At 57.9% G+C, this 26,750-nt stretch overlaps 1 protein-coding gene across 1 annotated transcript; it reads left to right on the forward strand.

Annotated features, from left to right (window-relative positions):
- The first annotated feature begins 21 nt into the window (after nt 1-21).
- On the forward strand, nt 22-26,260 carry SPOCK2 (SPARC (osteonectin), cwcv and kazal like domains proteoglycan 2). The gene is made up of 12 exons (XM_045569205.1): nt 22-105; nt 480-962; nt 13,966-13,974; nt 14,328-14,373; nt 14,599-14,713; nt 16,057-16,171; nt 17,855-17,969; nt 18,415-18,534; nt 19,032-19,250; nt 21,103-21,165; nt 22,161-22,298; nt 22,393-26,260. Exons 2-12 carry the CDS (start codon nt 774-776, stop codon nt 22,536-22,538), a joined length of 1,275 nt encoding a protein of 424 aa, XP_045425161.1. The 5' UTR covers nt 22-105; nt 480-773; the 3' UTR covers nt 22,539-26,260.
- Nucleotides 26,261-26,750: the final 490 nt, after the last annotated feature.

Below are 26,750 nucleotides of genomic sequence, written 5' to 3' on the forward strand. Positions count from 1 at the left end.
CAGCGCTCAGCCTTGCCTTGAGAAAGGCATGTGCCGCAGGGGAGCAATAGTTCCGAGGCAGCCAGTTGTTATATGGCTTTTGTCTTAACGAAGCCACCCATTACGGTAGAGCCATAACTCGCGGGAAGCCAGCTGCCAGGGCTGTGGCGCAGGCCCCTCTGAGTGGGAGGCAAGGGGAGAAAAAAAGTGTTTGGCCAAATTCCCTTTTAGACACCCGAGCCTGGCTTTGTAACCGGACAGTTTTGTGTCTTCTCCCCAGTCCTATCTTCCCTGGGGAGGCCCCCCCCCACCGGGCCCTTCTTGCTCTCCACCCTTGGAGGGGGCTCAGGGACATCGCAGGGTTCTGATTCCTTGCTCTGCGACTCCCTCCCTGTGTGCGGGGCTGGGCTCGGCTCCGCTGCGGCTGGCTGGCGTTTGGCGCTCTGATCCAGCGCTTCGCTTTGAAATCTACCCCCTCCTTTTTTTTTTTTTTTAACCAGGTATGATGATGTCAAACGTGATGCTGATGCTACAGTTACAGACACAGCCCCTGCTGGCGCAGCCTCTCTGATTCCCTCTTCCTCTCCGCGTCCAGCGCTGGGCTTTACCAGACAAGTGCATCTCCTAACCAGGTCACATTTCAGCCGCGACCCACCATCCGTCAGTCACCGGAGACAGACCGCAGGAGGAGGGCTGCGGAAGACGGCAGCGTTTGCTTCGCCAGCAGCAGGGTGGCAGGAAGGACATTAAAATATTGCAGAAGTCGAAACCCCCCAGGGCCAATCCAGACCACGATGCGCGCCCCGGGCTGCGGGCGGCTGGCGCTGCCGCTGCTGCTCCTCGCCGCAGCCGCCCTGGCCGAAGGCGACGCCAAAGGGCACAAGGAGGGCGAGACCCCCGGCAATTTCATGGAGGACGAGCAATGGCTGTCGTCCATCTCTCAGTACAGCGGCAAGATCAAGCACTGGAACCGCTTCCGAGACGTGAGTCCGCAGGGCCGCCGGGGCAGAGGGCCCGGGGCGCGGGCTGGGGGAGGGAGCTTGGGGTCTGCAGGGAGCGGCCGCGGCATGTCGCAGCGGGAGGCTCCCGCAGCCCAGCCCGCTAATTGCAAGGAGAGTAAACATCGAGAGTCACAGCCCGGCGCCCCCTCCCCGGGTCTCCGCGGCCCGCGGCCTTGGGACCCCAGCCTCACACCTGCCCGGGGCGAGAAGACGCTCCGTGGGCGCCCGCGACAGGTCTCCCCTGCGGGCCGGCGCGGAGAAGGGGTGCGGGTGCTGGGCGGGGAGGACGGGCCCTGCTGCGGCTGGCCCCGACCTGCTCCCCTGCTGCGAGTGAGCCCCGAGGGCCGATGCTGCAGGCTGCACACATGGGGCACTGCAGAACCGCAGGTCTGGGTGGGGCCGGCGGGGAAGGTTGCATCGGCTCGCGCGGGTGCCCTCTGCTCCCACCTTGGGCTTTGGGGGAGGGGGAAGAGGGGGACAGGGACCGTGGCCGGGGCTTTGAGTTGGGGGTTCCCAGCAACCCTCCCAAGGCGGGACAGTGGAAGGCGTGTTCGTAATGGGGGTCGGGCGACGGCGGTGAAAATGCCCGAGGCCACCTCCCGGTGGCCGCTCGAACCGTGTCCGAGGTACCCAGGCAGAGGGGCGTGCGCACGAACCGAGGCTGGTTTTCCTGGATCAACGTTTCAGCAGGGTAGCCCAGCCCAGAGCCAGGGGAACGGCTTGGAACCGGGGGGAAGACCCCCAGTCCCGTGGGCTTGAGCAGCAGAGAGCCCAGAAGCTGGGTCTGGGGGCCCCTGGCGGACGCCCGCCCGAACCCGGGCTTAACCTTGGGCAGAACTTTGGGGGTGGGGGGCGGGGAGCCGGCTGCGGAGGAGCCGGCGTCGCTGCAGCACTTTGTTTACCGGCACCTGTAGATCAGAGGGGAAATCGGAGGCGGTGTTCCCAGCAGGGCCCGCTCCGTCCTCCAGGCGGGCAGTGGGGGAGTAGGGGTGGGGGAGGGAGGGCAGAGGGCGTGGCCGGACCCCGAGAATGGGTGGGGGCGAGTGGGGGGTGGTACCGGCTGCGCCGAGGCAGACGCAAGCTGGCCCCTGGTGCTCACTGACGCCCTGACCCCGGAAGGCCTCTTCTGCGGCCCCAGTTCTTACTCCTCAATCCCCAGATTCTCCGTCGGACCCACCTGGTACATCACAGGCCACACCATGACCTTTCTCTTTTTCTCTTCTACTGCGTGCATCCACAAGTTCCTTAGAAATTTGTTTAAAACGCACATGCTTCATATGATAGCCAGCCAAGTGATGGGAAGAGGCAGAAATAGGGGTGCTTTTGTTACCGTGAAACAAGTGACTGTTTCTCCAAAGTCAAACTGGTAGGTTGTAATTGACAGAGGGAAGGAGGAACTGCAGGCAGCCAGGTCCCCAGGCTGAGTGACCAGGGCCCCTTAGTGGGCTGTTAGTGTCCGTTTTTGCCCCACCCATGGCTGGTGCAGCCGAGGGAGCTGGAGCCCCAGCAAGGCCTTCCCGAGGCACCTGCAGGCCCAGCGCAGATTAGCTGCAGTCTCCTGCCGATGCCTGGGCAGCAGCCCCGCCAGAGCAGCGAGGGGGCGGCAGCGGGCTGGCCCATCCAGAATCCATGTGTCACTGGTCCAGGCCTCCCTCAGACTCGCTGGCTGTTTGATCTGCCAAAATGGTGAAGGTCAGAGGGAAAAGAAATGCTTAATCAGAACAGTAAAGGTTTAAAAATAAAGGATTCTTCCCCACCTCCATTCTCCCACCTGCTTCCAATAGCCAACTCTGCGGGTGAGAATAAATGACTTACTGCTTGACCCCCTGGCACCGGGCTGCCCACCTGTCTCCCTGTACTGGTGCCAACCACTTCCTCCTTCCTCCCCTGCTCATCAGAAGAAAGGCACTAGATCTGAAATTCTGCAGGACTCCTCCCCCCACCCCTTAAGATTCGTGGAAAGCTTTAGGGCATGTATTGGTTTTGGTGGCCTCAGGTTTTGTAGGGCAGATTTCCCCTAAAGCCCCCGTTTAAGGTAGCCCTGGCTGCAGGAGGACAGGGGCAGGGAGAGAAGGAGGACAGAGAAGGCTGGGCAGGAGGGTCTGGCCCTGGGGATCTGTTGGCATCTTCTGCAGAGAGGCAGGAAAGAGGCTGCCAGCTCAGAGCCACTGCATTGCATAACTCTAGGGGTGCCACGATGTGAATGGTGCCCCCTGGAGTTGTGCAGTGCATAGACTGTACACAGGGGCCCTGCCAGCACAAGTTACTTCTCATCCCTCCTCTGCCAGTAGAGGCCCGACTTCCCATCCTCAGGCTGAAGTTCCTCCAGATGGGCACAGTAGCAACCGGCTTTTTTTTTCTTTTTAATAAAATAAACATATTTTAATTATTTATTTATTTTTGAGACAGAGTGTCACTCTGTCACCTGGGCTACAGTCCCATGGTGTCAGCCTAGCTCACAGCAACCTCAAACTCCTGGGCTCAAGCGATCCTCCTGCCTCAGCCTCCCGATTAGCTGGGACTACAGGTACATGACATCATGCCCGGCTATTTTTAGTAGAGACGGGGTCTCGCTCTTGCTCAGGCTGGTCTTGGAACTCCTGACCTCAAGGGATCCTCCCGCCTCGGCCTCCCAGAATACTAGGATTATAGGCGTGAGCCACCGCACCTGGCCGCAATGGGTTTTATATACATTTCCACTAGGCCAGTTCTTTTGAAAATATGGTCCTTGGCTACTCAAAAGAGAGCCAGGAATTCCTTCTGAATCCCTAAGGGGTTGCCAGCTTGAGTCAGGACATTATTCATAATCGATCACAAAATGGCACAAGGCCCCCAGATTGCCTTGGTATTAGGGAAAAAGGCAGGAGGAATGGAATATTCTCAGGGAATGGGAGCTAAGGAGTCAGTAGTGTGGGTCAGGGAAATGTCTCAGCAAATGGTGTCGATGGAACTAAGCAAGGAAGTCAAGGGAATCATGTCTCAGGGGTCAGGAGAACGAGGAAGAGGAAGGAAATTTGGGCGTTGTTCCGATTTGGATTGCTCAGGCTGGTTAGGAGGGAGTTCAGCTTGGCATTCTTTCTCTGAGCACCAGGATTAGAGGGAAGGCAGGATTTACCAGTTGAGTAATCCTCCCCTCCAGTGGGCACGGCTCTCACATCCTGTGCCTGGTGCCCTGCTGCCAGGGAGGAGGAAATGCATGTCAGAGAAGATGGGGAGGTTGTGGGCTCAGCCTGGCTCCCCGGCCTGCAGAGCTAGCTGTGCCCTGCCCTGGGCAGTTCTGGGCTTTTCAGAGCTCTGATCCCTGATGCTCCTATCTCTGAATTCACTCCCTGCAAAACTGCGTGGAATGTTATGGCAGGTCTTTGGAACAAAGCATCCAGAGGCCTCTCACAGAGACGGACACTTGAGAGGAGAACAGCTCATTACGCAGCGTTCTTCAGGGCAGGTTCCAAAGAGCTTGGCTGGAAAGAACTGACTGTTCTCTTTCTACTTGGCTCTTCTCTACTTCGTACTCCACTTGCATTAAATTTTAATTATGAGTGCCAGCCCAGTGCTTGGCACCCGGGAGGCCCGCGGCTAATATATGTTGAACCACTGATTGCAGTGAGCACACACACCCGCCAGTCCCCGCAGCAAGCACTGTGTATGCACTGGCTCCTGTGCCTCTTAATAGCCTGTGGGATAGGTAGTGTTACTTTATAGTCTACCCATTTTATGGTTGAAGAAACCGAGGCACAGAGAAGTTAAGTAACTTACCCAAGGGTGAACAAACAGCTAGTGAGTAGCAGAGCCTGGATTTGAATCCAGATCATCTAACTCAGCTTGGTTTTTTTAGGGAACTCTAGGCCTAACTCCTAGTGAAAGTGGGAAGGAAGAGTCTACCCTTCAGAGCAAAATCTGCCCTGGCTGTATCCTGTTAGTCTCTAAGGATGCCCTGGGCAGGAGTGGCACCTCCTAGGAAGGTGGGCCAAAGCGCCCAGTGTCTCCAGCTGCCTGCCACCAGCCTGGTCCCCACCTGGGCCTAGCAACACTCCAAAGGCAGCTCCCCACCCTGGAGAAGCCAGAGTGCAGTGTGCCAGGACAGCTCTGGCCTGGGGTTAGGCTCTGGCTCTGCCACTGACTGGCTATGGCCAGGCACATCACATAACCCCTCGGAGCTTCAGTTTCAGACACCTGAAGGTACCTTGTCATAGGGCTGGAGGTATCCACTTCAGGTAATACCCTCCCATCCCCCGTAGAAAAACCACCAGATGCATGATCATTTCTGGGCCTAGCTCACCCCATGCCTCAGCCTCCATGAGAAAGATGTTACTGTATGTTCACTCATTCACCTGTTCACTGCAGATCTGAGCACCCCGCTATGCCAGAGACTTGAGTCTGGTCCAAGGATATTATTACCTACTGGCTACATACGATTCTCATGTTTTCATGAACACCAAGTAGGCAAGTGGCAAGTATTAGCCACAAAGGGGCTCCCCTATCACCACCCTCCCTCCTTCCTACCCCCCACACCCAAACCAATGCGAGTGTGGGGACAAGCTGCACCAGTGCTCGTGGATAAGTGTGGGTGTGTGTGAAGAACCCGAAAGTGGGTCAGAATGGTTTCCATAATGGGGGTTTGGGGATGGGAGGGTGGGTCCCTCCCTGGCTTCCTCCTCCACCTGGGTTTCTAACTCCTCTCCCACTGGAGTGGTGTCAGCATGGTGAGGGACTCTTGAGCACCCAGGGGGACTCCAAGCCTGGGAGGAGAGGGACAGAAGAGCCCTCTTTGCCTGGAGAGGCTGTTACGTGCTCCTCTAGTCTTCCAGCAGTCTGAAGAGGACGGAAAGCCAATCCCCAACCCCCATTCTTCAGAAGGTCAGACAGCTACCAGGAGGCCTAGCACAGCCCTGTCCCACCCTGGGCCCCAAGGGCCCAGCGAGTGCTCTGCTCATCTTCCTAGTGAGAAGTCACAAGTAGCTGTCTGACCCTGGGGCAGCCACCTCACCTTTCTGGGCCTTGATTTCCCCATTAGTTGAAAGGGAAGGCTAATAAAATAATCTGCAGAGGCTTTGGCATTCTGTGACTCTGGAAGGTGGCACAAGAGCCTGTCAACAGCCTGTCCACCCACAGATACACCTCACCTGTCCTACCCCACTGCTGCAGACTGGGCAGCAAGTCTTTGGGTTTAAGGAAGGAAGAGAGTTGCTTTTTCCTCCCGAGGAAGTCTCTGTGGCCAGATCAGGGTAGGGTATAGATTAACTAGAGATTGAGAAGCCTGAGAAATGGGGCCCAATGGCATCTTGGGGCAACACCAGGCTGGGGACACAGACCATGTATCTTAGTCAGTTTGGGCTGCTGTACCAAGATGACATAAATGGGGCAGCTTAAACAACAGACAGTTATTTCTCACAGTTCTGGAGGCTGGGAAGTCCAAGATCAGGGTGGTGGCAGATTCCATGTCCGGGGAGGGCCTCTTCCTGGCCCGCAGGCATACGTTTTCTTGTGTTCTCACGTGGCAGAGAGAGCGAGCTCTAGCCTCATTCTCTTCTTGTAAAGGACACTGGTCCCATCATGGGGGCTCTACCCTGTTGACCCCATCTAAACCTCCCACAGGCCTTTCCTCCTACTACCGTCCCATTGGGGGTTAGAGTTCAATGTGGAATTCTGAGAGGACACAGGCATGCCGTCCATGACGCTATCTCTGCATGTTTCCTTGCAGGGATAGCATGTGTCTTCTTAGGGCTGTGGACAGGGAAAATGTATGCCCAGACCTAGGCCTGGATACAGAATTTGGACACCACTGTGTCCAGCCATGGTGAGGCCCAGCTGTGATTCTTGAGGCACGCCAGCCTCTGACCCCCCAGGGGCGTGGCCAGCGTTCAGCTGTAGGTATAACTCCTTCCTTGGGGTTGCTGCAGCATTTGTTGGCCATAAGCTCATTTGGCACACATTGGGTGCTGCCTCGTGGCATCACTTACACTGTGGGCTTGTATCTCAAGAGTCCTGCTGGTATTTGCAATGGGTGCTTGTCACATTCCTCCCATTGTAAGTCCCTGAGGACAGGGTCTGGGAACAGACTGCCTTGTGTACCTTACCCTCCATCCCCCGCGCATTGCACAGGGTGTGTGTGCACATAGTAGCTGCTCAGTGTAAACGTGTGTACTGTGGAATGTGAGAGCTGGACAGGATCTCATCCAGCCCGTCCTCTCCTGGTAGCAGCGCCGTAGGTTCAGGCAGCCAAGCCATGGGCCCCTGGTCTAACTGTGCTGGTTATTTGGGGGAGATCACTTCCTCTCTCTGAACCCCAAAAATGAATCCCTGAATTCCAGTGATTCACTTGTGGGATGAGGGAGTGAATGACAACATGAAGGAAGACTGACCTCTGGTCTCCTTGTCCTTCAACCCTCTGTGCCTGGGAGCCTGTGCCTGGCTGCAGCCAGCCTCCCCCTTTCTCCTGGGGGCTGCTCTGTGCTTCCTCCCCTCCCCCTCTTTAGCCCACGGAGCAGGTCAACCACCCTTCAACGTGGGTAAGCGCAGGGCTCCCTCGGTGGAGAACAGCTTCCCCGAGGCAGGGCATCCTGCCCTCTCCTGCTCTTCCCCGACGCCTAGGCGGTCCCGGCTGCCCTCTGCAGAAGGACAAGCCAGGGCTGGCCGGTGCCTTACCTCTGCCTGGATACAGACTCCTGGCCCCTTGTTCCCTGGCACGGGTCAGGGGGAGACTGTTCAGGCTCCTTTCACTCATCTCACAGTTGTCAGTTTGGAGGAGCTGAAGGAGCAGAACTAGGGAGGCTCAGAAGCCTGAGCACTGAGCCCCCACATCGTACAGAAGAAGAAACAAGCACCTGACACCCCATCTCCTCGTGGCTCAGTGTCCTTCCTCTGCACCATGCCTGTGTTTCCTAAGCTCCAGTGTTGGGGGTCTTCCTCAGATATCCCTGGGCTTTAACTCCTGACACCTCAACCCCCGTGTTCTGGAAGGGAAACCGAGGCCCCGAGGCAGCTCAGAACAGAGCCCCAGGCCCCCTTGCACGTTCCCCCTGTTCTCTGCCCTTTATGGGCCACCGGGGCCGTCGCCTGGGGCACAAACCAAGGACTGGGATGGTGGCCAAGATGCCAGTGGCATAGCAGAGAGGTCAGGCCCGGGGCGCCAGGTGGGTGTTGGCGAGGGCATACCTGAGCCCAGGCCCAGCGCCTGGCAGGCAGGAGGGAAGATAAGCACATTTCTGCCCTCCAAGGAAATTCCTCCGAGGGGAGAGGAGGTGGGAGGCGGGAGTCCCGCAGCCGCCTGCCTCCTTGTGTGTGTCCAGGCCTAACATGTGGCCTGCGCCCCGCTGAGAGAGGAGCTCGGATTTAGCGTCTGCCCCGCCCACGCGGGGCCCTGCCTCCTCAAGGTGCCTTCTGGGCGTGTGCTGGGGGCGTCAGTCCTCAGTTGGGGACCCCCAGCTGGCCCCACTCGGCCCCTCGTTGCTCTTTTCTGGATCCTTCTCTGTGCTCCTGCGCCTCCTCCCAGGGAAGGCGGGAGGAGGCCCCAGGTGACCCCACTCCTGGGCCTTCTCTGGCGGGCAGGGCTCCGTCACAGGCTCCCCTGTCTGAGGAATGAGGCCAAAATCATTCAGGCACACGGCTCCTCGGAGGCTGAGCGAGGCCTGGCCCACTTCCATTTTTAGAGATTCTTGATCTATTAAAAAAATGAAGAAATGCTATAACAGGGTTACAAAAGTTGTGGTTTATTTAGTCTTATGATGAACTTCCTCCTTCGATCCTGTCACCATGCCTCTGGCTGCATATCCTCGTTTGGAGACAATGTCAGAAGTCTGTATTTGAGGATCCTGGTGACCGCAAGACGCAAAGGGGCCTCTTGCCCACCCCGGCCCCAGGCTCCCCAGGTGTGTGCCAGAGAACCCGGGGCTCAGTGGTGCTGTTCTGTGTGCAGAGCTTCACAGTGTGCAGAGTGTTTTCCCAGACATTATCGCATTGGGTCCTTCTGTGGCTCAGAGAGGAAGGCAAGGAGGTCATCCTTATGTTAGCCGTGGAAGCAGAGTCTGGTGAGGGCAAGTGACCCTGTTGCTGGCCGTCAGTGCCCTGGTTCCATGCAGGGGGTGTGGGAGCGGCGTCAGTCTCGCCGTCGCACTGTGCTGCAAAGAGGCAAGTGGAGATTTGCCCAGGGTGGGTTTTTACCGCAGTGAATCAGGGCTTGGAGGGCTGCTGTTCCTTCCCTGATTCACTGCTGCGTCCCATCCTTCCCACCAGATGGAGAGGCTGGGAGACATGGGGTTAATTCAAGCTGTGAAGTGAGCGGGTGATTTGGGTGCTAATTAAAATGACAGGAAGTAAACAGCGCTTGGAAACACCCAGCATGTGCCCCCTAAGCCCGGCTAGGCCTGCACACTCATCATCTCCCCCAGCTTGCGCAGTGGGCTCTGTCTCCATGGCAACCGAGCTGAGCCGCAGAGATCAAAGCTGGAGATGGGTTAGCTCCAAACCAGCCGAACCAGGGGCATGTGGAGGGGTTTCTGGAAAGCGCCTGGAGAAGGGGCCTCCCAGGTGTCTTCCCCATCCACCGCCAGTCCCTCCTCTCCTCGCTGCAGGACTCCCTGCCGAGGGGTTAAGGTAGAGCTGGTGTGGTGGGGGAAACCGCCCATAGGTTGGGATTGGGCCTTCTGGTTTCACCCTGGCCTGGGACTTTCTTCATCAGCTGACATTTATGGAGTCCTGGTTAGGAGAACAGGTTTTGGAATCAGTTCTGGACCCCAATACTCTTCTGCTGTGCAATTGCTGTGTGAGCCTGCATAAGTCACTTAACCTTTCTGAGCCGCAATTTTATCATCTGAGCAATGGGAATAATAATAGTAATGTTCTCTTAGAATTGTTGTGAAGAGGAAACAAGCCAATGAATGTAAAGTGCTTAGCACTATGCTTCCCTCATGGTAATTGCTGTAAAGGTGTTAACTTTTTTTTTTTTTTTTTGAGACAGGGTCTTGCTCTGTTGCCCAGGCTGGAGTGCAGTGGTGCGATCATAGCTCACTGCAACCTCAAAGTGCTAGCCTCAAGCGATCCTCCTGCCTCAGCCTCCCCAGTAGCTGGGACTACAGGTGCACTGCACCACCATGCCTGGCTAATTTTTAAAATTTTTATAGAGACGAGGTCTTGCCATGTTGCCTAGATTGAGCTAGAACTCCTGACCTCAAGTGATCCTCCCACCTTGACCTCCCAAAATGCTGGGATTAAGGTGCGAGCTGCTGTGCCTGGCCAGTTTTCTCATTTTTTATGGTGTAGATCCTGTTGGCTCTGCCCACTTCACAGGATTGTGAGGATAAAAGGAAGACAGACCCATCGAAATACTTGGAGAGGGCTTACCTTAAAAGCACCATTCAATACAAGCCACGGTGCATTTATAAATTCTAGAAGTTTTTCTCACTTGTCTGCTCTGTGGTCAGAGCTGGTTGTGCTAACCAGGTAAGATATCCACACTTTTCCTTTAGCCCAGAGCTTTGGGTCTCAGCCTGTACCCGTCTCCCCTCCAGTCTGGCCCTGGCCCTATTGCGCTAGAGATGGGCTCTTCCAAATGCCCATTTGGCAGGTGAGGTTGGCCGCAGAGCCAGCGTAGAACCAGGCCTCCCACTTCTAGAAGACCCCGGTGCCCTTATCAGACCATTTCTCACAATGGCTGATGAGCCCACGTGGGTGCCATAAATAGACACCACACTTGCCTTGAAAAGCATTGTTCACACTTGCAACAAGCACCTCTTTTTCAGGTTATAGATGGCGCCAGCCCACACCTGACCCTAGGGGCCCCTACGCATGTCCCTGGGCTTTGCCCCCAGAATGGCCATTCCCACGCTGCCTGCAAGGCTTCCTCGTCACCCTTCCCCCTAAAACCGCTGAGAGATGACTCTGCTCACACCCCCACTGGTCTCTGCTCTTCCCACGGTGGTCTCTCTCTTTCTCCACTGTCCTGGGACTCCTCGTGTGGCATCTCTCTCCCATGTCTTCTCTGCCCACAGTCCACGGTCTCTTCTCCTGTTATAGCAGCTTTGACTTGTCGAGTGCTTCCTGGACCCCAGGCTCCCCACAGGAGATAAGTGCTGAGCTCCTAGAGGGCAGGGTGCTTGCCCAAGGTGCGCCGGTTAGGGGCAGCATGGGATCTGTGGGACCCCCGGGCCCTCCCCTCCTCATCCCTCTCTCTAGCTGGCCTCTTTGCTCTCCTGGAAGTGGGGGGCCTGGAATCTAGAACGCTGAGGCCTCCCTCCACCCCACCCACCACAGCACGGCCACGGGGAGGCAGAGCTGTAGCCGGAACCTAGGACGGCGCTTTGCACAGAAGGGCTCTGGCCTGCGAACGCGTCAGGAAGGGGGCCCAACCCTCGCTCGGAGTTTGGGGGATGGCGAAGCTGCTGGGGAAGCCCCTTTCTTAGCACTGTCACCCCCTACCCCCACTTTCCCTGGAATTTCTGGTCGTCAGAAATTCTTGGTCTCGACCTTTGAGGACCCACCCTGTACTGCTCACAGCCTAGGTGGAGTTAAGGTGGCAGGGTCGGGCCGGAGTGTGGCAGTGAGCAGGCACCACGGCTCTCAGCTGGTGCCAGGGGCCAGAGGAGCCCGGAGCAGGGGCCAGGCTTCCCTGCTCCAGTTCCGGTGTGGGTGGGCTGTGGGGCACAGACCTTGTTGGTTGAGGGCAGGTGAGTCATACCTGCCTCCTCAAACCCAGCCATATTCCCTGTCCTGTTTGTCACCCAGCCCCACCCTGTCCCAGGGAATGATGGGAGCAGATGGAAAGACCCCAGCTTGATGGAGGCCATTTGCCCCAAACTTTGTAACCCTGGCCTCAGCCACTTGACCTCTCCCGGCCTCCATGTCCCATGTGGTGGGGTGGACAGCAGGCGGAGGACCCCTGCACCCCGAGGAGCTGCTGGAGCAAAGGGCTGAGTCAGAGCCGGCTTCCCTTGGCCTTGGCAAACCAGGGAAGCTGTGCCTGCAGCCCCCTCCGAAGCTTGCCCAGCCATCTCAGGAGGGCTCAGATCAAGCCCTGTGGAACCAGGTGGGAGCCTGAGCCAGGGGCTCAGGTGGGCTCCCAGGAAGCCCCTTCCCCTGCCTGCCCCCAGGCCCAAGGGCTGAGGACACCTGGCTGCTTGGACATGTACGAGTGGGCCAGGTGTGGGCAGAGCGAAGGGTTAGGGAGAGAGGCTAAGTGAGAGAGACAGGGGAGGAAAGAGACTTGCATGAAAGCAGGCCCTGCAGAGAGAGCAGAACCAGCGCCAGCCAGACCGGCGAGGAGACATCTGCGGCTCTCCTGCCCTCCCCCTTCCTGCCGCCACCTCGCTGCCCTCACCCGGAGGGAGGGCCGTGGCGCCCGAGTGTGAAAACTGGAGGCTGCTCACAGAGTGGATTTTGTTACTTCGTTTCTGGATAAAAACCATCTGGCATTGGGTGAACTGCCTCAAGGTGTCCTTGTTTCCCTACTGTTGCTGTACACGTGTGTGCGTGTGTCCACACATGCATAAACGAGGCCGCGCGCACACGCACACACGCACCTGTGCACACACATGCCGTGTAATGCAGAGCCGTGAGCGTGCGTGCATCTGGGGCTGCTTGAATGCTCGCACATGCGCAGAAGCACACACTCGGGTACACGGCGCTTCTCCCTCAGTGGTGACACCTGCCTGCTCCGCCCTGACCCCAGGAGGCCCCCACCCCTGCCTGCTCAGATGTGTGCCAACTTCCAGCCCAGGGCGCTGGGACCGTCAAAGCCCTGTGGGTGCCCTCTGGTGCCAGAGCCCCATGTTCTCTTCCCCAGGCCTGACAGCTAACAGTCTAGCCCCTGCCCACCCCACCCACATGTGACCTCTGCCCCCTACCCTGGCACATCTCTGGTCCTCAGTATGAGGGAGGCAGCTGCACGTGGCTTCTCATGCCCCGCTACCCCCAGCTCCCAGGGCCCCTCCTGGAGCCCCACGCCAAGGAAGCCGGCGGCTGGCTCCTTAGCACTGGCAGCCTCCAGTCCTGAGAAGTCCCCTGCCTGCCTGCCTGGCAGAGCTTCCACCAGGAGCACCCTGGGAGCTGTTCAGTGGTTTTTAGCAACTGTCTCCACCCCACAGGAGAAATGGAGGAAAAGCCAGACAAGTTGGCGTTTTATGCCAGGGAGCTGGGAGGCGCTCTGCCTCTGACCACTCTGGGGTCCACAGGCACAGGGAGGCCCCGGTAGGCAGAGCAGGGTGAGAAGGTCTTCCCTGTGCCGTAGGTCTTGGAGACAGTGTGTTATAGCGAGAGGAGGGGTCTGTGCTGGGTGTCAGGAGACCTGGGTTCTGGGATGGTGGGACCTGGGTCAGGTCATTTCCTGTCTCTGGGCTTTCTGACCTCTCCTGCACACACACGGGGCTGGACCAGGTGACCTTGTAGGGCCTCTTGAGGATCCTCTGACTCTGAGAGTTTGAAACTGGACCGTGATGACAGGCGAAGCCGTCGTCATTGGCGTGGCCTCCCGCTTAGCTCAGTGCACCATCCGAGCTCTGCAGAAAAGTCAGATCTTGAGCAAAAAACCATGCCCTTGCAGCCTGGAGGAGAGGGCCTTCCTCCTGCCTCGCTCACGTGGTGGCCAGGGGTCGGGAGAGGGGACTGCCAAGGAAGGGAAACTGGGCAGAAGAGACACCCGGGCCACAGGCCTGAGAGTCGCTGTTCCCGGGCAGTATGGGCCCTTCGGACATCTGTCCTGGTGGTGGGGCCAGGGCTGAGCTGGAGGAGGGGGAGCCTCACCCTTTCAAATCCATGGGTCCCTGCTGCTCCCAAGGCCGGCCTGAGGCTCCCTGTGATGAAGACATAGGAACCCTGGCCTCCAATTGGAGTGCCCAGGGGTCAGAGGACCTAGCCATCAAAGGCCATCGCCCCGCACCCACAGCTACATGATGAGGTGAGGGAAGGGACCCCAGGGACCCCACACTGACATCCCCTCCTCTCTCCCTTTCTCCTGCTGCGTTTCGTGTGGCCTGTGCTGTTCCCTGATCTCCAGGAGGTGGAGGTGAGTACTGCCGCCTCGCTGTGTGTGGTCTCTGCAGGGCAACCCCCTCGCCCTGCCTGGCCCTCCACACCCTCCCCCGCCTTGTCCTTCCCTGCCAGCACCCAGCGTGGCTTGGGGGAATAAGGAACTTATGGGAGAGGCTGGAAAGGATTCTGAGCATGGGTTTAGGGGGCTAGAGGTTTGGGGGAGGCAGGTGGCAGGGAGGATGGGGTCACCTAGACAGCCACCAGGGTGACAGCAGTTTGCATGTGGAAGCAGTGGCCTGGCCTCTCTGCTCCGTGGCCCTGCAGTTGCACCTCCAGGGTATGAATCTTAGCTCTTCCCTCTCCCCTGTTGCTCTCTGTCCCCTCTAGGACGACTACATCAAAAGCTGGGAGGACAATCAGCAAGGAGATGAAGGTAACACACCCTTCCCTGGTGGGGAAAGGTGACTGACACCAGGAAGACTGGAGACCAGACGGCAAGTCCTGACCCTGCCCTGGGGGCTCCTTGAGCAGCCGGACCTGGCTCAGGAGCTCCGGTTATCAAGGGCTGCCGAAGGGAGGGGCCTCCCAGCTCAGAAGTAGGGCTGCGGCTTCCTGGGTTCCCCCAGGTGACCTGTGTTCTGGTCCTGTGTTCCCGCAGCCCTGGACACCACCAAGGACCCCTGCCAGAAGGTGAAGTGCAGCCGCCACAAGGTGTGCATCGCCCAGGGCTACCAGCGCGCCATGTGCATCAGCCGCAAGAAGCTGGAGCACAGGTAAGGGACCTGGGGAGGTGGGAGCCCAGGAGGGGTTTGTTCAAAGAACGAGGGCTTGACTGACCCTCTCCTTGTGAATTAGTTGTCTATTGCTGTGAAATAAGTTACCCCCAAACTTTGTGCCTAAAACAGCAAATATGTATTATGTCACATAGTTTCTGAGGGTCAAGAATCCAGAAGTGGTTCTGTTGGATGGTTCAGGCTCAGGGTCTGTCCTGAGGTTACAGTCAAGGTACTGGCTGGGGCTGCATCGTCTCAGCGGTTGTCTGGGGCTGGAGGATCCTCTTCCAAGCTCACTCTCGTGGCTGTTGGTGGGAGGCCTCTGTTCCTAGTCCCATGAACCTCTCCATGGGATGTTTGAGTGTCCTCACAACACGGCCGCTGGCTTCCCCCAGAGTGAGTTATCCAGGCGAGCAAGCGCAGAGGAAGCCACACCCAAACACTGTGGGACCCAGGGAGTCGCATCTCCTCTTGGTGTCTGTATCTCTAAGACAAATAGATTAGACTGGATAATTTGAGGGTCCTTCCCTCCCTGACATGCAGTGACTTCTGCAAGGTTGTAGCTTGCAGAGGAGGAAGGAGTGAGGGGCATTTGAGGGGGCCTTAGCTCCAGCCCAAGGACAAGATCCTTCCTGGCTCCAAGACCCCTGGAAAAGGTCTCATTTTCCTCTTCTCTCTCCTGAGCCAAAGATTAGACTAGGGGTTGCAATCTTAGGTGGCTGCGGGGACTTGGCAGGTGAGGTACTGCATGAAGAGAGCTTGGGGACAGCCACTCTGGTGAGCACAGGCCCAGTGGATGGGGCGCAGCTGGTTCTCCGCACTGGCCCTTGGTGGCTATGTGGGAACGCAACTCCAGGACTGACACATCTTCCATTTTTCCAAGAAAGTCCGGGAATCCAGGTTTTTATGTGAACTCTCCCATTCTGCAAATGTGGATGAATGACTAGATTAAAAAAAAAACAACAACCCCAGTGGCCAAATGTGGCCCCGAAGGCCAGAGGTGCATGGCCCAGGGGCCACCAGTCTGCAACCTCTGATTTGGTCTGACCCCTTCAGTGTAGTGTGACCCCCTTTAACCTCTTGCAGTCAGACCTGGAGCTGCTACCTGAAGGCCCCGCTGGGCTCAGTAACCCCTGGAAAGGGGAAGCTGGGTTCTGCCTGCCCAGTTGGCTCCGCTGTTGGAGCGGGAGGAGGGCCTGGCTGGGGGTGGCGGGGAGGGTGGACAGGCGCAGTGACGAGGTGATCTGCTGTAGATTGCCGGGCCACTTCTTACTGGAATGGTCTCCTGAACCTTCCCTTCCTCCTTTTCACCTTCCCCGTGTCCTCCCCGCCCTGTGCTGTAGGATCAAGCAGCCCACCATGAAATTCCATGGAAACAGAGACTCCAACTGCAAGCCCTGCCACATGGCCCAGCTCGCCTCAGTCTGCGGCTCTGATGGCCACACTTACAGCTCGGTGGTGAGGGGCCCTGCCCCGGGGGGACGGGGGTGGGGCACAGAGAGGACAACTTAGCCAGGGCCTTAGCCAGGGCCTCCCGAGGGGTTTCCGGGACAAACGTGGGGCCAGGCAGCAAGGTCAGTGCATTCAAAGCAGCCAGCCACACCAGGGACACCTGCAGCCCTGGCTGGGGCTGCCTGAGAGTTGGAGCCAGACCCTGCCCCTGACCCAGGCAGGTGCAGGTAGGGGTGGGGCCTGGAGGAGGCACGTGGACAGGTAACTGCATGCCAGAGCGAGGTGAGGGCCCCGTGAAAGTGCCGAGGGCTGTGGCAGGAAGGAGGTCTGTCGCCCAGTTGGGAGGCAGTCAAGAAAGGATGTCCACGTGGTGGTGGTGCCCAGCAAGCAGGGGTGTTCTGGGCAGGAGAAAGGAGTTTCCCGTGAGAAGACGATATGAGCAGGAACTGTGACCGGGAGAATGAATTCTCACCTTATGGGATTTTTGTGAGGATTACACGAGACAGTATTTGTGAAAGCATTTTATAAACTTTAAAGTACCCTAGAAATGCAGGTGCTGATGACGAATGGGTTTATTAGCAATGAGGAGTTGGGAATTGCTGGGTTTTGGAGGGCACTGATGGCTGGCTAGGGTTCCAGGGCTGAGGAGCCCTTTTGGGCTGAGATGCAGACTTAAGAATCACCTGCTGTGGCTGAGTATTGAAGTTACCAAGAGGACAAGACGATGAGGTCACCCAGGAGGCAGGGAGGGAAGCGAGAGAGAGAATGAGCAAGAGGCCAGAGAGGTTGCATTTAGGGGCAGGAGGAACACGAAGGAGCTGGGAAGAGCTGGCAGAAGGAGAAGGAGAAGAGCGAATGAGGTTTGGGCAGGAAGCTGTCACACTGTCCTGCTGGGAGCAGAGTCAGCAGGAGGTCTGACTTTCCTCCCAGCCCGTGGCCTTGGGCGAGTCACTGGGCCTCTCTGTGCCCTGACGCCCTGATGCTCTCTGCTGAGCACGGGAAACACAATCTTCCCTCCCAGCTGTCGGGACCCAGTGAGATAATGTTGTAAAAGGCTGATCCGCTTCACATTAGCGGCCATCCCACGGGGAGAAACAGATAGGACCAGCAAACAGGCTGTGAGGCCAGGGAGCGGGTGGGCCCCTGTCAGGAACGGGCTTTGTCAAACCGCCATGGCAGACGCAGCTCTTAGGGGAGGCCAGAAGTCGGCAGGTGTTCAACAGACTGCAGCTGTTTGCTACCAGGAGAGCTGAGAAAAGCCCACGGGTGACTGTGGGACACCACTGAAGGAGGGCAATGACTGGTTACACAGGGACCAAGGGACCGTGGTGAGGAGGAGGACAGGCCCGGAGAGCAGGGGGCAGGCCACACACAGGGCGACAGGGGTGAGGGGGCAGGTGGGCAGATGGTGTCCTGGGAAGGACAAATGTTCCGAGAGGGCAGGCTGGGCAGAGCAGGGTTCACGGGTGCTGTGATGGCTGGGACCGCACCCGGGGACCCCCTTCCTGGGCCTGCTGCCTCTTACACTGTGCACCCTGACCTGCAGCGGGGCCAGGAGGGTTGTTCGTGGCTGTTCATGGCACTCCACTGGGGAAGGCAGACGTGGCTGCCATGGGAGGCTAGAGGGTGCCCCCAGCTGCGGGGACCCATGGGGTGAGCCCCTCCAGCCCGGCCTTTCTTCCTGCACAGTGTAAGCTGGAGCAGCAGGCATGCCTGAGCAGCAAGCAGCTGACTGTGAGGTGCGAGGGCCCTTGCCCCTGCCCCACGGAGCAGGCTGCCACCTCCACCGCCGATGGCAAACCAGGTAATGCAAGTGCCGGGCTGCAGCCAGGCTGGCGGCGGGGGGGCCTCTCCTTCAGGGCTGTGGGATGGTAAAAAGGGTTTGCAGAGCAGGAATGGAGAAGTGGCAAAGATGGGGAAGGGTCTGAGGGCCCCATGGGGCAAGGGGCCCTGGTTGACACAGAGCCTCAGCCCTCATTTCTCTCCTGGGTGTCTGGAAGGCAAGCGGAGGGAGAGACTCAGCCCCAGGGAGCCTAGGCTGTGTGTTTTTGGTGCTAGGAGGGAATGAGGAGGAGGACGATGGGGGTGGGGGAAGAGGTAGGTGGGGAAGGCCCTGATTTCCACCCACCCCTGAATCCCTGCCCACTGCCCAGCCCACCGGCCAGTAGGGCAGGATCCTAGGCAGGATCGCGTTGCTGCTTCACTCCACATTCATCTCCACACCCTCCTCTCTGTTCTGCCCACTGCAGAGACCTGCACGGGTCAGGACCTAGCCGACCTGGGAGATCGGCTGCGGGACTGGTTCCAGCTCCTTCATGAGAACTCCAAGCAGAACGGCTCAGCCAGCAGCGCTGCCAGCCCGGCCAGCGGTACAGAGGCTGGGTGCTCTGTCTGGGAGGAGGGAGGGGGACAGGGAAGGGGCGGAGGAGACAGAGGTGCACTGGGCCAGCCTGCTCTCACTCCCTCCTGCCACACCCTGGGCCCTGCAATCTGGGCCCTGAAGACAGCCTTAACCCTGGAAGAAGAGGAGGTCAGTGTCCACCGTGGCAGGAGAGAGACGAGTTGGCCATAGGGACTTAGCATGGGTGGAGGGAGCTTAGTCCCTGAAATGGGTAGCCAAGGGGAACTAGGAATTATTTTCCCCAAAGGGCTTTCAGAACGGGGTATTGGATGGTTTAGTGCGGTCCCGTGGAGGGGCAGAGGGAAAGACCTCTGGCCATTCTTGAGTTTCTTAACCCCATAGTTAGATTCCAAGCTGCCTTGACCCTGAACAGAGGGCTGGGGCTGAGGGAGGGGTGCAGGGTGGAGGGGTGGAGAGGTGATGGACAGGCAGCAGGAGCTCATCTGAATCCTGGTCTCCTCTCAGGGCTGGACAAGAGCCTGGGGGCCAGCTGCAAAGACTCCATCGGCTGGATGTTCACCAAGCTGGACACCAGTGCCGACCTCTTCCTGGACCAGACAGAGCTGGCTGCCATCAACCTGGACAAGTACGAAGTCTGCATCCGCCCCTTCTTCAACTCCTGTGACACCTACAAGGACGGTCGGGTCTCCACTGCCGAGTGGTGCTTCTGCTTCTGGAGGGAGAGTGAGTGTGGCTCCTGTCCCCGGCCCCTGGCCCCCAGCCCTCCAGCACAGGCTCTGCCCGAGCTCCATCGTCTCTTTGGGAATCAGAATAGCTCCCTGCTGGCCACCTCCCTGGGCCCAGAGCTTTCCCTGCTCGCCCATTTCTGCACCTCTTCAGGACCCCGCGTATCTCTTAAGCCCAGGAAAGCCAGCATTTTTAATTCCCTTCCTTGGCAGGCTCCAAGGCAGGTCCAGATTTTGTGGGTCCTGAAGCTTACATACTTTTGGAGGCCTTCTTTAAGAAACAGCATGAAAAATGACAAATGTAAAATTTCTAGGGCTGCTTGCAGAGCCTAGGAAGGGGCTGTGCAAGTGAGGGTCTTAGAGCTGAAGGCACATTTGCTTCTCGCGAAGCTCAGCCCACTGCTGGGCATATCTCACATTCTGTGCCCCAAATAAGTGATTACCTAGGTTATCGGCCTTAGAGATATGGCGACATTTGTTAGCTGTTTATACCCGGAACCAGGGCTTGACGTGTGCTTAGAGATCATTCATCTAGGCTAAGTGGCAAATGTCATCATCGGTGGGGAAACTGAGGTCCGGAGGGGTCAGCTGACCTGCCTGCCAGAGCTGGGGTAGGCCCTGGTGCTCTGCCTCCCAGGCCACTGCCTTTACCACGTGCTGGAAGGAGCACAGCATCCAAGGCCAGGGGCCGTGGCTTTGGCTAGGGCTCCACCATACGCTAGTTTGGGACCCTGGGCAAGTGACCAATTCTTTCCAAGTTCCGTGTCATCATCTGAGTTGGGAGATAACAACACCTCCCTGGGAGACTGTTGTGAAGACGAACTGAGAAAATCTGTGCACAGAGCGCCGTGTAATTCACAAATCCCTCTGCAGATGTGAGGTATTGTGATTGGTTTCACTGCCCCAACTGCCCAACCTTCCCACCATGTGCACTGCCGCAGCACTGTGACTTTCCAGGCCTTTGAAGCACATTCCATCATTCTCCACCGCAGCCTTCCTGGGCAGGGAGCTGGGAACTGCCCTCATTTTACAATCAGGCAGGTCTGGAGTGGCAGGCCAAAGTCACAGACAAGTTAGAGGTTGGCTTCCAGTTTCAGTCATGCGTCACTTAAGGACAAGGATACAATCTGAGAAATGCATCCTTAAGCGACTGTGTCACTGCAAACATCATAGAGTGCTCTTACACGATGCTACATGGTGTAGCCTGCTACCCACGCAGGCTACGTGGTTTAGCATACTCCTCCTAGGCTGCAAACCTGTGCAGCATGTTGCTGTGCTGAACACTGTAGGCAACTGTAACACAGTGGTATTTGTGTATCTATACATATCTAAACACAGCAACGGTACAGTAAAAATACCATATGGGACCTTTGTTGCATATGCAATGTGTTTGACTGAAACGTCGTTCACCGAAATGCCGGCAGGTGGCGCACGACTGCATTTCCAGGCCTGAAAGTTCTGCCAAATATTCCCTCTAGTCTATGCTCCCCTGGGTCTCTCACCCGGCGGTTTCTGTGTTCACCCCACCTCCTCTTTTGAATCCTGTTTACTCATCCCGTGGGTCCTAACACCCTCAGAGAGCCACAGGCTTCTGGGGACCTCAGGTGGTCCATGGCTGTGGGGTGGGCTTCTCTAATTAGAGACTGGGTGTTTTCGCCCCGCAGAGTCCCCGCACCGGTTTTGGGATCTCAGAGGGATCAGTGCAGCCCACCCACTGTGGGGGGCCCTGTGTCAGAGGCTGGGTGCTTTCATCTTGCAGAGCCCCTGCCTGGGTTTCTAAGCCTTGGAGGGCTCAGCGTGTCCCACCAGCACCGTGGGACAGCCCCATCAGAGGCTGCTTCTCCCCACAGAGCCCCCCTGCCTGGCGGAGCTGGAGCGCATCCAGATCCAGGAAGCTGCCAAGAAGAAGATAGGTGAGGCTGCGCTGGGCACTCGGGAGGGGCCGAGAGGGGCTCCAGCCCCTGGGGATTAAGGCAGACGCCGAGCCCAGAGGAAGCCCTGGCCTGGGACTACAGGAGAGGGAAGCTCTCTTCCCGGTCTGTCCTCCTGGTGTGACGTAGCAGGGTCTCCCAATCTGCCCCCCAGTAAGTGTGTTTTAAGCATTAATTGTACGTCCATCCATGCCAGGGCTAGAGGTTGGATTACAGAAGGATCCTAGAACCCTCCATTCAGTTCAATTCAGTTCAGCAACGTTTGAGTAAAGCTTAAAGTGAGGCCCCTCCACGGCAGACACTCACTCACATAGGCAACAGACCTGTGAATGACAGCCCTGGCGAGACAGCAGCAATCCCAGCCCCGCTTGGAGCCGAAGGCAGGACAGGCTTGGTCCCCAGCCTCGTAAACCTTTAGCGCAGGCTAGCTGGGCACCTGGTATAATCGTCCATGTGGGTCTCTTTTCCCACTTAGAGATGGGTCCCCAGAGTGTGATCTCAGAAGCCATCTGTTGGGTGGACACAGGAGCAGCAGTTCAGGGCCCTGTGGGAAGAGAGAGGCCAAGGCCGGTCCGAGGGGCTGAGAGGAGAAGGCTGGGCCTTTGGGCCAGGGGGCAGCCAGGCTGGGGGAGCAGTGCTAGGATCAAGGGCATCCAGCGCGATGAGATCAGACTGGCTGTCCTAGAAGACGTGGGCCACGGACCCAAGGAAACGGTGGGGGCAGACGGGGGGCCGCACAGGGGCCTGAGGTGGTCGCTTAAGGAAGCAGGTTTCTCATCTCCAGTGACTGGAGCGGGGAGAAGCGCCGGCCAGCGCCCAGCCCTGGGCATCTGGGCTTGCTGGGTGGTCAGTACCTGGTCTGGCTGGGCTCTGGGCGCATCTGGACTCCTGCCCGTGCCCGAGGCTCCGAGGCCGCCTCTCTGAGGAGCCCACACCCCAGGGCCCTGCTCTGACCTGCTGGGCTCTGTCCCGTTCAGGCGGCTTCATCCCGAGCTGCGACGAGGACGGCTACTACCGGAAGATGCAGTGTGACCAGAGGAGTGGCGACTGCTGGTGTGTGGACCAGCTGGGCCTGGAGCTGACCAGCACGCGCACGCACGGGAGCCCCGACTGTGGTGAGGGCCTGCGCAGGGAGGGCCCGTGGGGGAGGGCCAGGCTGGGGGGCGCGGGCAGGTCCCTGACCCACCCAATGGCTTGTTCCCCTCACAGACGACATCGTGGGCTTCTCGGGGGACTTTGGGAGTGGCGTCGGCTGGGAGGATGAGGAGGAGAAGGAGCCGGAGGAAGCAGGCGAGGAGGCCGAGGAGGAGGAGGGGGAGGCGGGCGAGGCGGACGACGGAGGCTACATCTGGTAGATGCCCTCGGAGCCGAGGCGGGGGCGCACCAGCGGGGACCTGAGCGGGCGGCCCGGCCAATGGATCTGGAAAATGCAGTCGGAAGGACTCTGGCTCCAACTGGGGGGACTGGATGTGTGAGTGTGCATGGCGCGTGTGTGGCACGTGTGGCTGGGACGGATGAGTGTGTGTGCGTGTGGCATGCGCTGACAAACGTGTCCTTGGTCCACACTGCTCCTGGCAGAGTGAGTCACCCAAAGGCCCTTCGGCCTCCTTGTAGCTATTTTCTTCCCATTTGTTGTTGGTCTTAAAACACACACATTCTCACACACACACACACACACACACACACACACACACACCCACACACACACACACACGTTGGCAGGTTGCTGGAATGAATGACATGCCCTCTAGCTGATGCTCCCTGCAGCCCGGCCCTGCCACCCTGGGTTCCGTTGCTACCCTGGCTCAACCAGCCCTGCCGCCCCCACCCCTGCTACCCTCCCCATCTCCCTTCGGGGCCGGGCTCTGGCCTGCGGGCCCGTCCCCATGGCAGAGGGGAGGGAGGCCAAGGAGTTGTCTACTGGCTGGGGGTCATTGCAAAACTGGGCCGATTTGGTGTGACACCCCCGCCAGCTTCAGATGAGATGGTCCAGGACACCCGGCCACAGCCAGCCCCATTCCTTTGCCAAATCCCCAAGCACTAGAGAAACTCTCCTAAGTCAGGCCAGAGTGACAAAAGGTGGCCGAGAAGGAGCTGGGGGCAGAAGCTGAGAGGCAGGGGAGGGGACTGGTTGTCCAAGGTCCTTCCCATTGGTGCAGGTGAGGAGCAGGGGAATCTGCAGGTGCAGATCCTGGGAGAGCTCCTAGGAGTGGAGACGGGCAGCCCTGAATGCCAGAGCCCGGAACACTCTGGCCCCTTTCTGTGGATCTCATGTGTGGCTCTGGTCTGGGCAGCTCTCTCGGGGACAGTGGGTGGGTGGTTTTGCAAGTGAGCTCTGCTTGGCTCCCTTTTGGCGGCCCAGGGGGTGCTGCTCCTGCCTCCATCTCCCTTGCTGGGGTCCCCTTCTTCACCCCAGGGAGCCTGAGGACCAGGCTGAGGGGCCTGGGTCTCAGCCAGGCGTGTGTGTGTGCCCACCTCCTCTCGACCCCCTAACTGAAAGCTCTCCACCTGCCCAGACCCATTGAAAGACTTGTCCCTGAGACCCTATAAAGGAGAAGCTGCTGGAAGCTGCAGCCTTCCTACCCTGAGACCAACTTTCCTGCTCAAGGGAGAGGCACCCTTGGGACATTCCCAGCTCCACTCCTCTCAGCCCCTGGTGTTCCCCTCTGCCCCCTCTGAGGGCCCCTTGGGGCTGCCCCTGTGGGAGTTGTAGTGTGTGGGAGTTGTCAGAGGGGACAGGAGCAGCACAGCCAGGCTCTGAGGCCACACCTCGGTGTTACCCCAAGTCTCCTGACCGGGTGGGAGCTCATCTTACCAGATGAGAAGACGTCCCGTGGGTTTTGTTTGTTTGTTGTTGTTTTCCCTAATCTGTCCAGTTCTCCCCTATTGAAGCAAATTCCTTAACACCTTTGGTGAAGAATTTCTTACCCAGACTTGGGCTTCTGATACCCTTCGGTGCATGGTGAGTGCAGTGCGTGTGTGTGTGTGTGTGTGTGTGTGTGTGTGTGTGTGTGTGTGTGTGTGTATGTGTGTGTGAGTGTGTGAACCTGGGGCGCCATCCAGGTGGCCTGGGAGTGTGAGGAGGGCCCTGTGCGCTGGGTGGCCTGTGGGGTGCCGGGTCAATGTCGGGGGGCTCCCCGCCCAGCTCTCCCAGCCCCTCCCAGCACCCTCAGAGCTCTGTTGACTTTACAGAGGAGCCTCACCCTGTCCACCCCTGCTCTCCATCCCGGAAGCAGCACCGTCCAAGTCCTTCCTGGGGAAATAGCAAAATTCCTCTTAGCCCCGTAAACCGCTTCCCATTCCGCAGCACAGTTCTGGTTGTTGAGGTGTCGCGCTGTTTCGGATCCCCTAGTCTCCTTCTTCCTCTAGTCCCCTTCTTCCTCCTGTCCCTTTTCTGTCCTCCACTTCTTTCCTCTGGCCCCTGGCTCAGTTCAGGGAGATGCTGTCCCACCTCAGCCCTCTGCTGTCCTTGTAGGGTAGCCGCCGCCGCTCCTCCGACTTGGAGCTACTTGAAACTTCCTGCTCGCACTAGGATCAGAGTCTGTCTCTTCCCTCTGCCCCAGCTGGGCTTCTGGAACTGCCCTTCTGGGGGCTGCTGTTGAGGATGCTGGGGGGCTTTGGGGGAGGGGGCTCAGAGGAAGGGGTGTCTTCCTCCTCTTGCTGTTGCCCTCCCCTCCTGGGGGGCGTGTGCTCTCTGTGTCTCCGGGTCTTCTGGTTGTGCACGTTTGTCTGACCTTGTAAATATGTTTTAGGAAGAAAGCAAAAGGCACTGAACTGGCCCCTGGCGGGACTGCAGGGTCTAGCCTTGCCTCTCTCTGAACCCCACACTGCTTTTCACCCCACTGAGACTGGGGTCCCCCCAAAGGTAGACAAAAACAGCTGTCCCAGTGGGGCTGAAGGCCTCCAAGTGACTTCCTGTTAGACAAGCTGAAGATTTCCTCAGGAGCAAGGTTGCAGGTTGGCCCTTCCGCAGCTCCTAGTGCCCGTGCCCAAGCTGCCTGCCACCCAGCCCAACATGCCCCCTCCCCAATGCCCTCGCTCCTTCCTGCCCCTCGTCCCTGGCTTAAGCAGGAAGGGGAATTAGGGCTGCTCTGAGAGGGGCTCAACCAAATTTTAAAAGGACGGTTTCTCGCCTGGCCCTGGAGCTGCCATTGGTCCTGCTATGCCACTCAGCCCACGGGTGCTGGGAGAGGTAAATATGTAAGATTGGGTGGGTTGGGGGTGGAAAAAATAAATGTGCCTTGAGAGACCACTCAGAGAGGGGCCAAGGGTGATGGGGACGGAGGCCTGGGGAGTGAAGGCAGGAGGCCGAGAGGATGAGAGCGGGACAGGCCGTCCTGGCTGCCCCTGGGGTTCCACTGGGCTGCAGCTGCACGTGGAAGTGGGCACACTTGCTCCCTGCAGCCTGCCTGGTTTCAGCGGGCTGGCCTCCCGCTCGGCCTCATGAGCTCGTGTGCCTCCAACTTCACCCCGACTGGGTGGGGACCATTGGCATCAACGCGGGAAGCCTCCGCTTCACCAAAGCCTGAGCCCTCAGCCCTTGGGGAGAAGGAACGGCTGATCTTTGACACCCAGGGTCACTGCGAGGCTGCAGGCCGGCGGGAGCCCCAGGGAAGAGACACTGGAGTGCAAGAGGAGACTGGAGCCAGGGGAGGAAGTCCCTAGCAGAGCAAGCTGCTTTCTAGCCTGAAGCCTACTTAAACTGTGTGACGTGCAATAACTGAGCTTAGAGTTAAGAATTGTGTTCAAGTGCTGGATTTCCGTCTGTAGATTTAAGTGCTGAAGTCGTATCTCTCAGTAATTTTAGATGTCTTTAAAAAAAATCGAAAAACAAAGTGTTAGACCGTGTGCGTGCGTCGATGGGCACTCAAGCGTCCCGCGGGTCACCCACCTCTCCCTTCGCCCCCTGCACCCCTGCCCCTCACGCCCCACCCCTGCCTCCACCTGGGGACCCTGCCTCGTGTTGTCTTTCTCTGCCTATTACTCAGCCTAAGGAAACAAGTACACTCCACACATGCATAAAGGAAATCAAATGTTATTTTTAAGAAAATGGAAAATAAAAACTTTATAAACACCACCTGCTGGCAATACTCTGATTATTCTGCTCCTTGGTGTTATTTTTTACAAAAACAGCATTCACAAATGAGATCCTGTAGTCCTGACTGTCAGAGTTAGCACGTTTCTCTCACTCATCTTCGTTCTCGAGACCTCGGAGAGGACGGGGCCGGGAGCAGGGGCCTGATTTATCCGGGGAGGACCATGAACGACTTGAAAATATCTTTGGTATTATTGCAGATATATCTGCAACCTATATTTGGATATATGCCAATAAACACATCTCTATCACAAAGCGGAGAGCAAACTATGTCCTGCTTTCTTCAGTCAACGTATTATAAATCTTACCCTGTGTTATTAAAATTATTTGGAGACATGCCTTTAATAGGTACATAGGATTCCACAATGTGAGTGTACTCTATTGAGTTTATCCATGTCCCAACTTTTTCACATTTATATTGTTTCTGATTCCTTGACATCAATAGTGCTGTGACGGGCTTGGGTCCATCGGA

This window comes from Lemur catta, chromosome 14 (genome assembly GCF_020740605.2).
Source record: "Lemur catta isolate mLemCat1 chromosome 14, mLemCat1.pri, whole genome shotgun sequence".
Lineage (NCBI taxonomy): Eukaryota > Metazoa > Chordata > Mammalia > Primates > Lemuridae > Lemur > Lemur catta.

Bases quoted from the DNA above. Each gene is read 5' to 3' on its own strand.
- SPOCK2 (XM_045569205.1), top strand. From the start codon at position 774: ATGCGCGCCCCGGGCTGCGGGCGGCTGGCGCTGCCGCTGCTGCTCCTC. The intron at 16,172-17,854 runs GTGAGGGGCCCT...CTTCCTGCACAG, and splicing joins GCCACACTTACAGCTCGGTG to TGTAAGCTGGAGCAGCAGGC. The intron at 19,251-21,102 runs GTGAGTGTGGCT...TTCTCCCCACAG, and splicing joins CTTCTGCTTCTGGAGGGAGA to AGCCCCCCTGCCTGGCGGAG.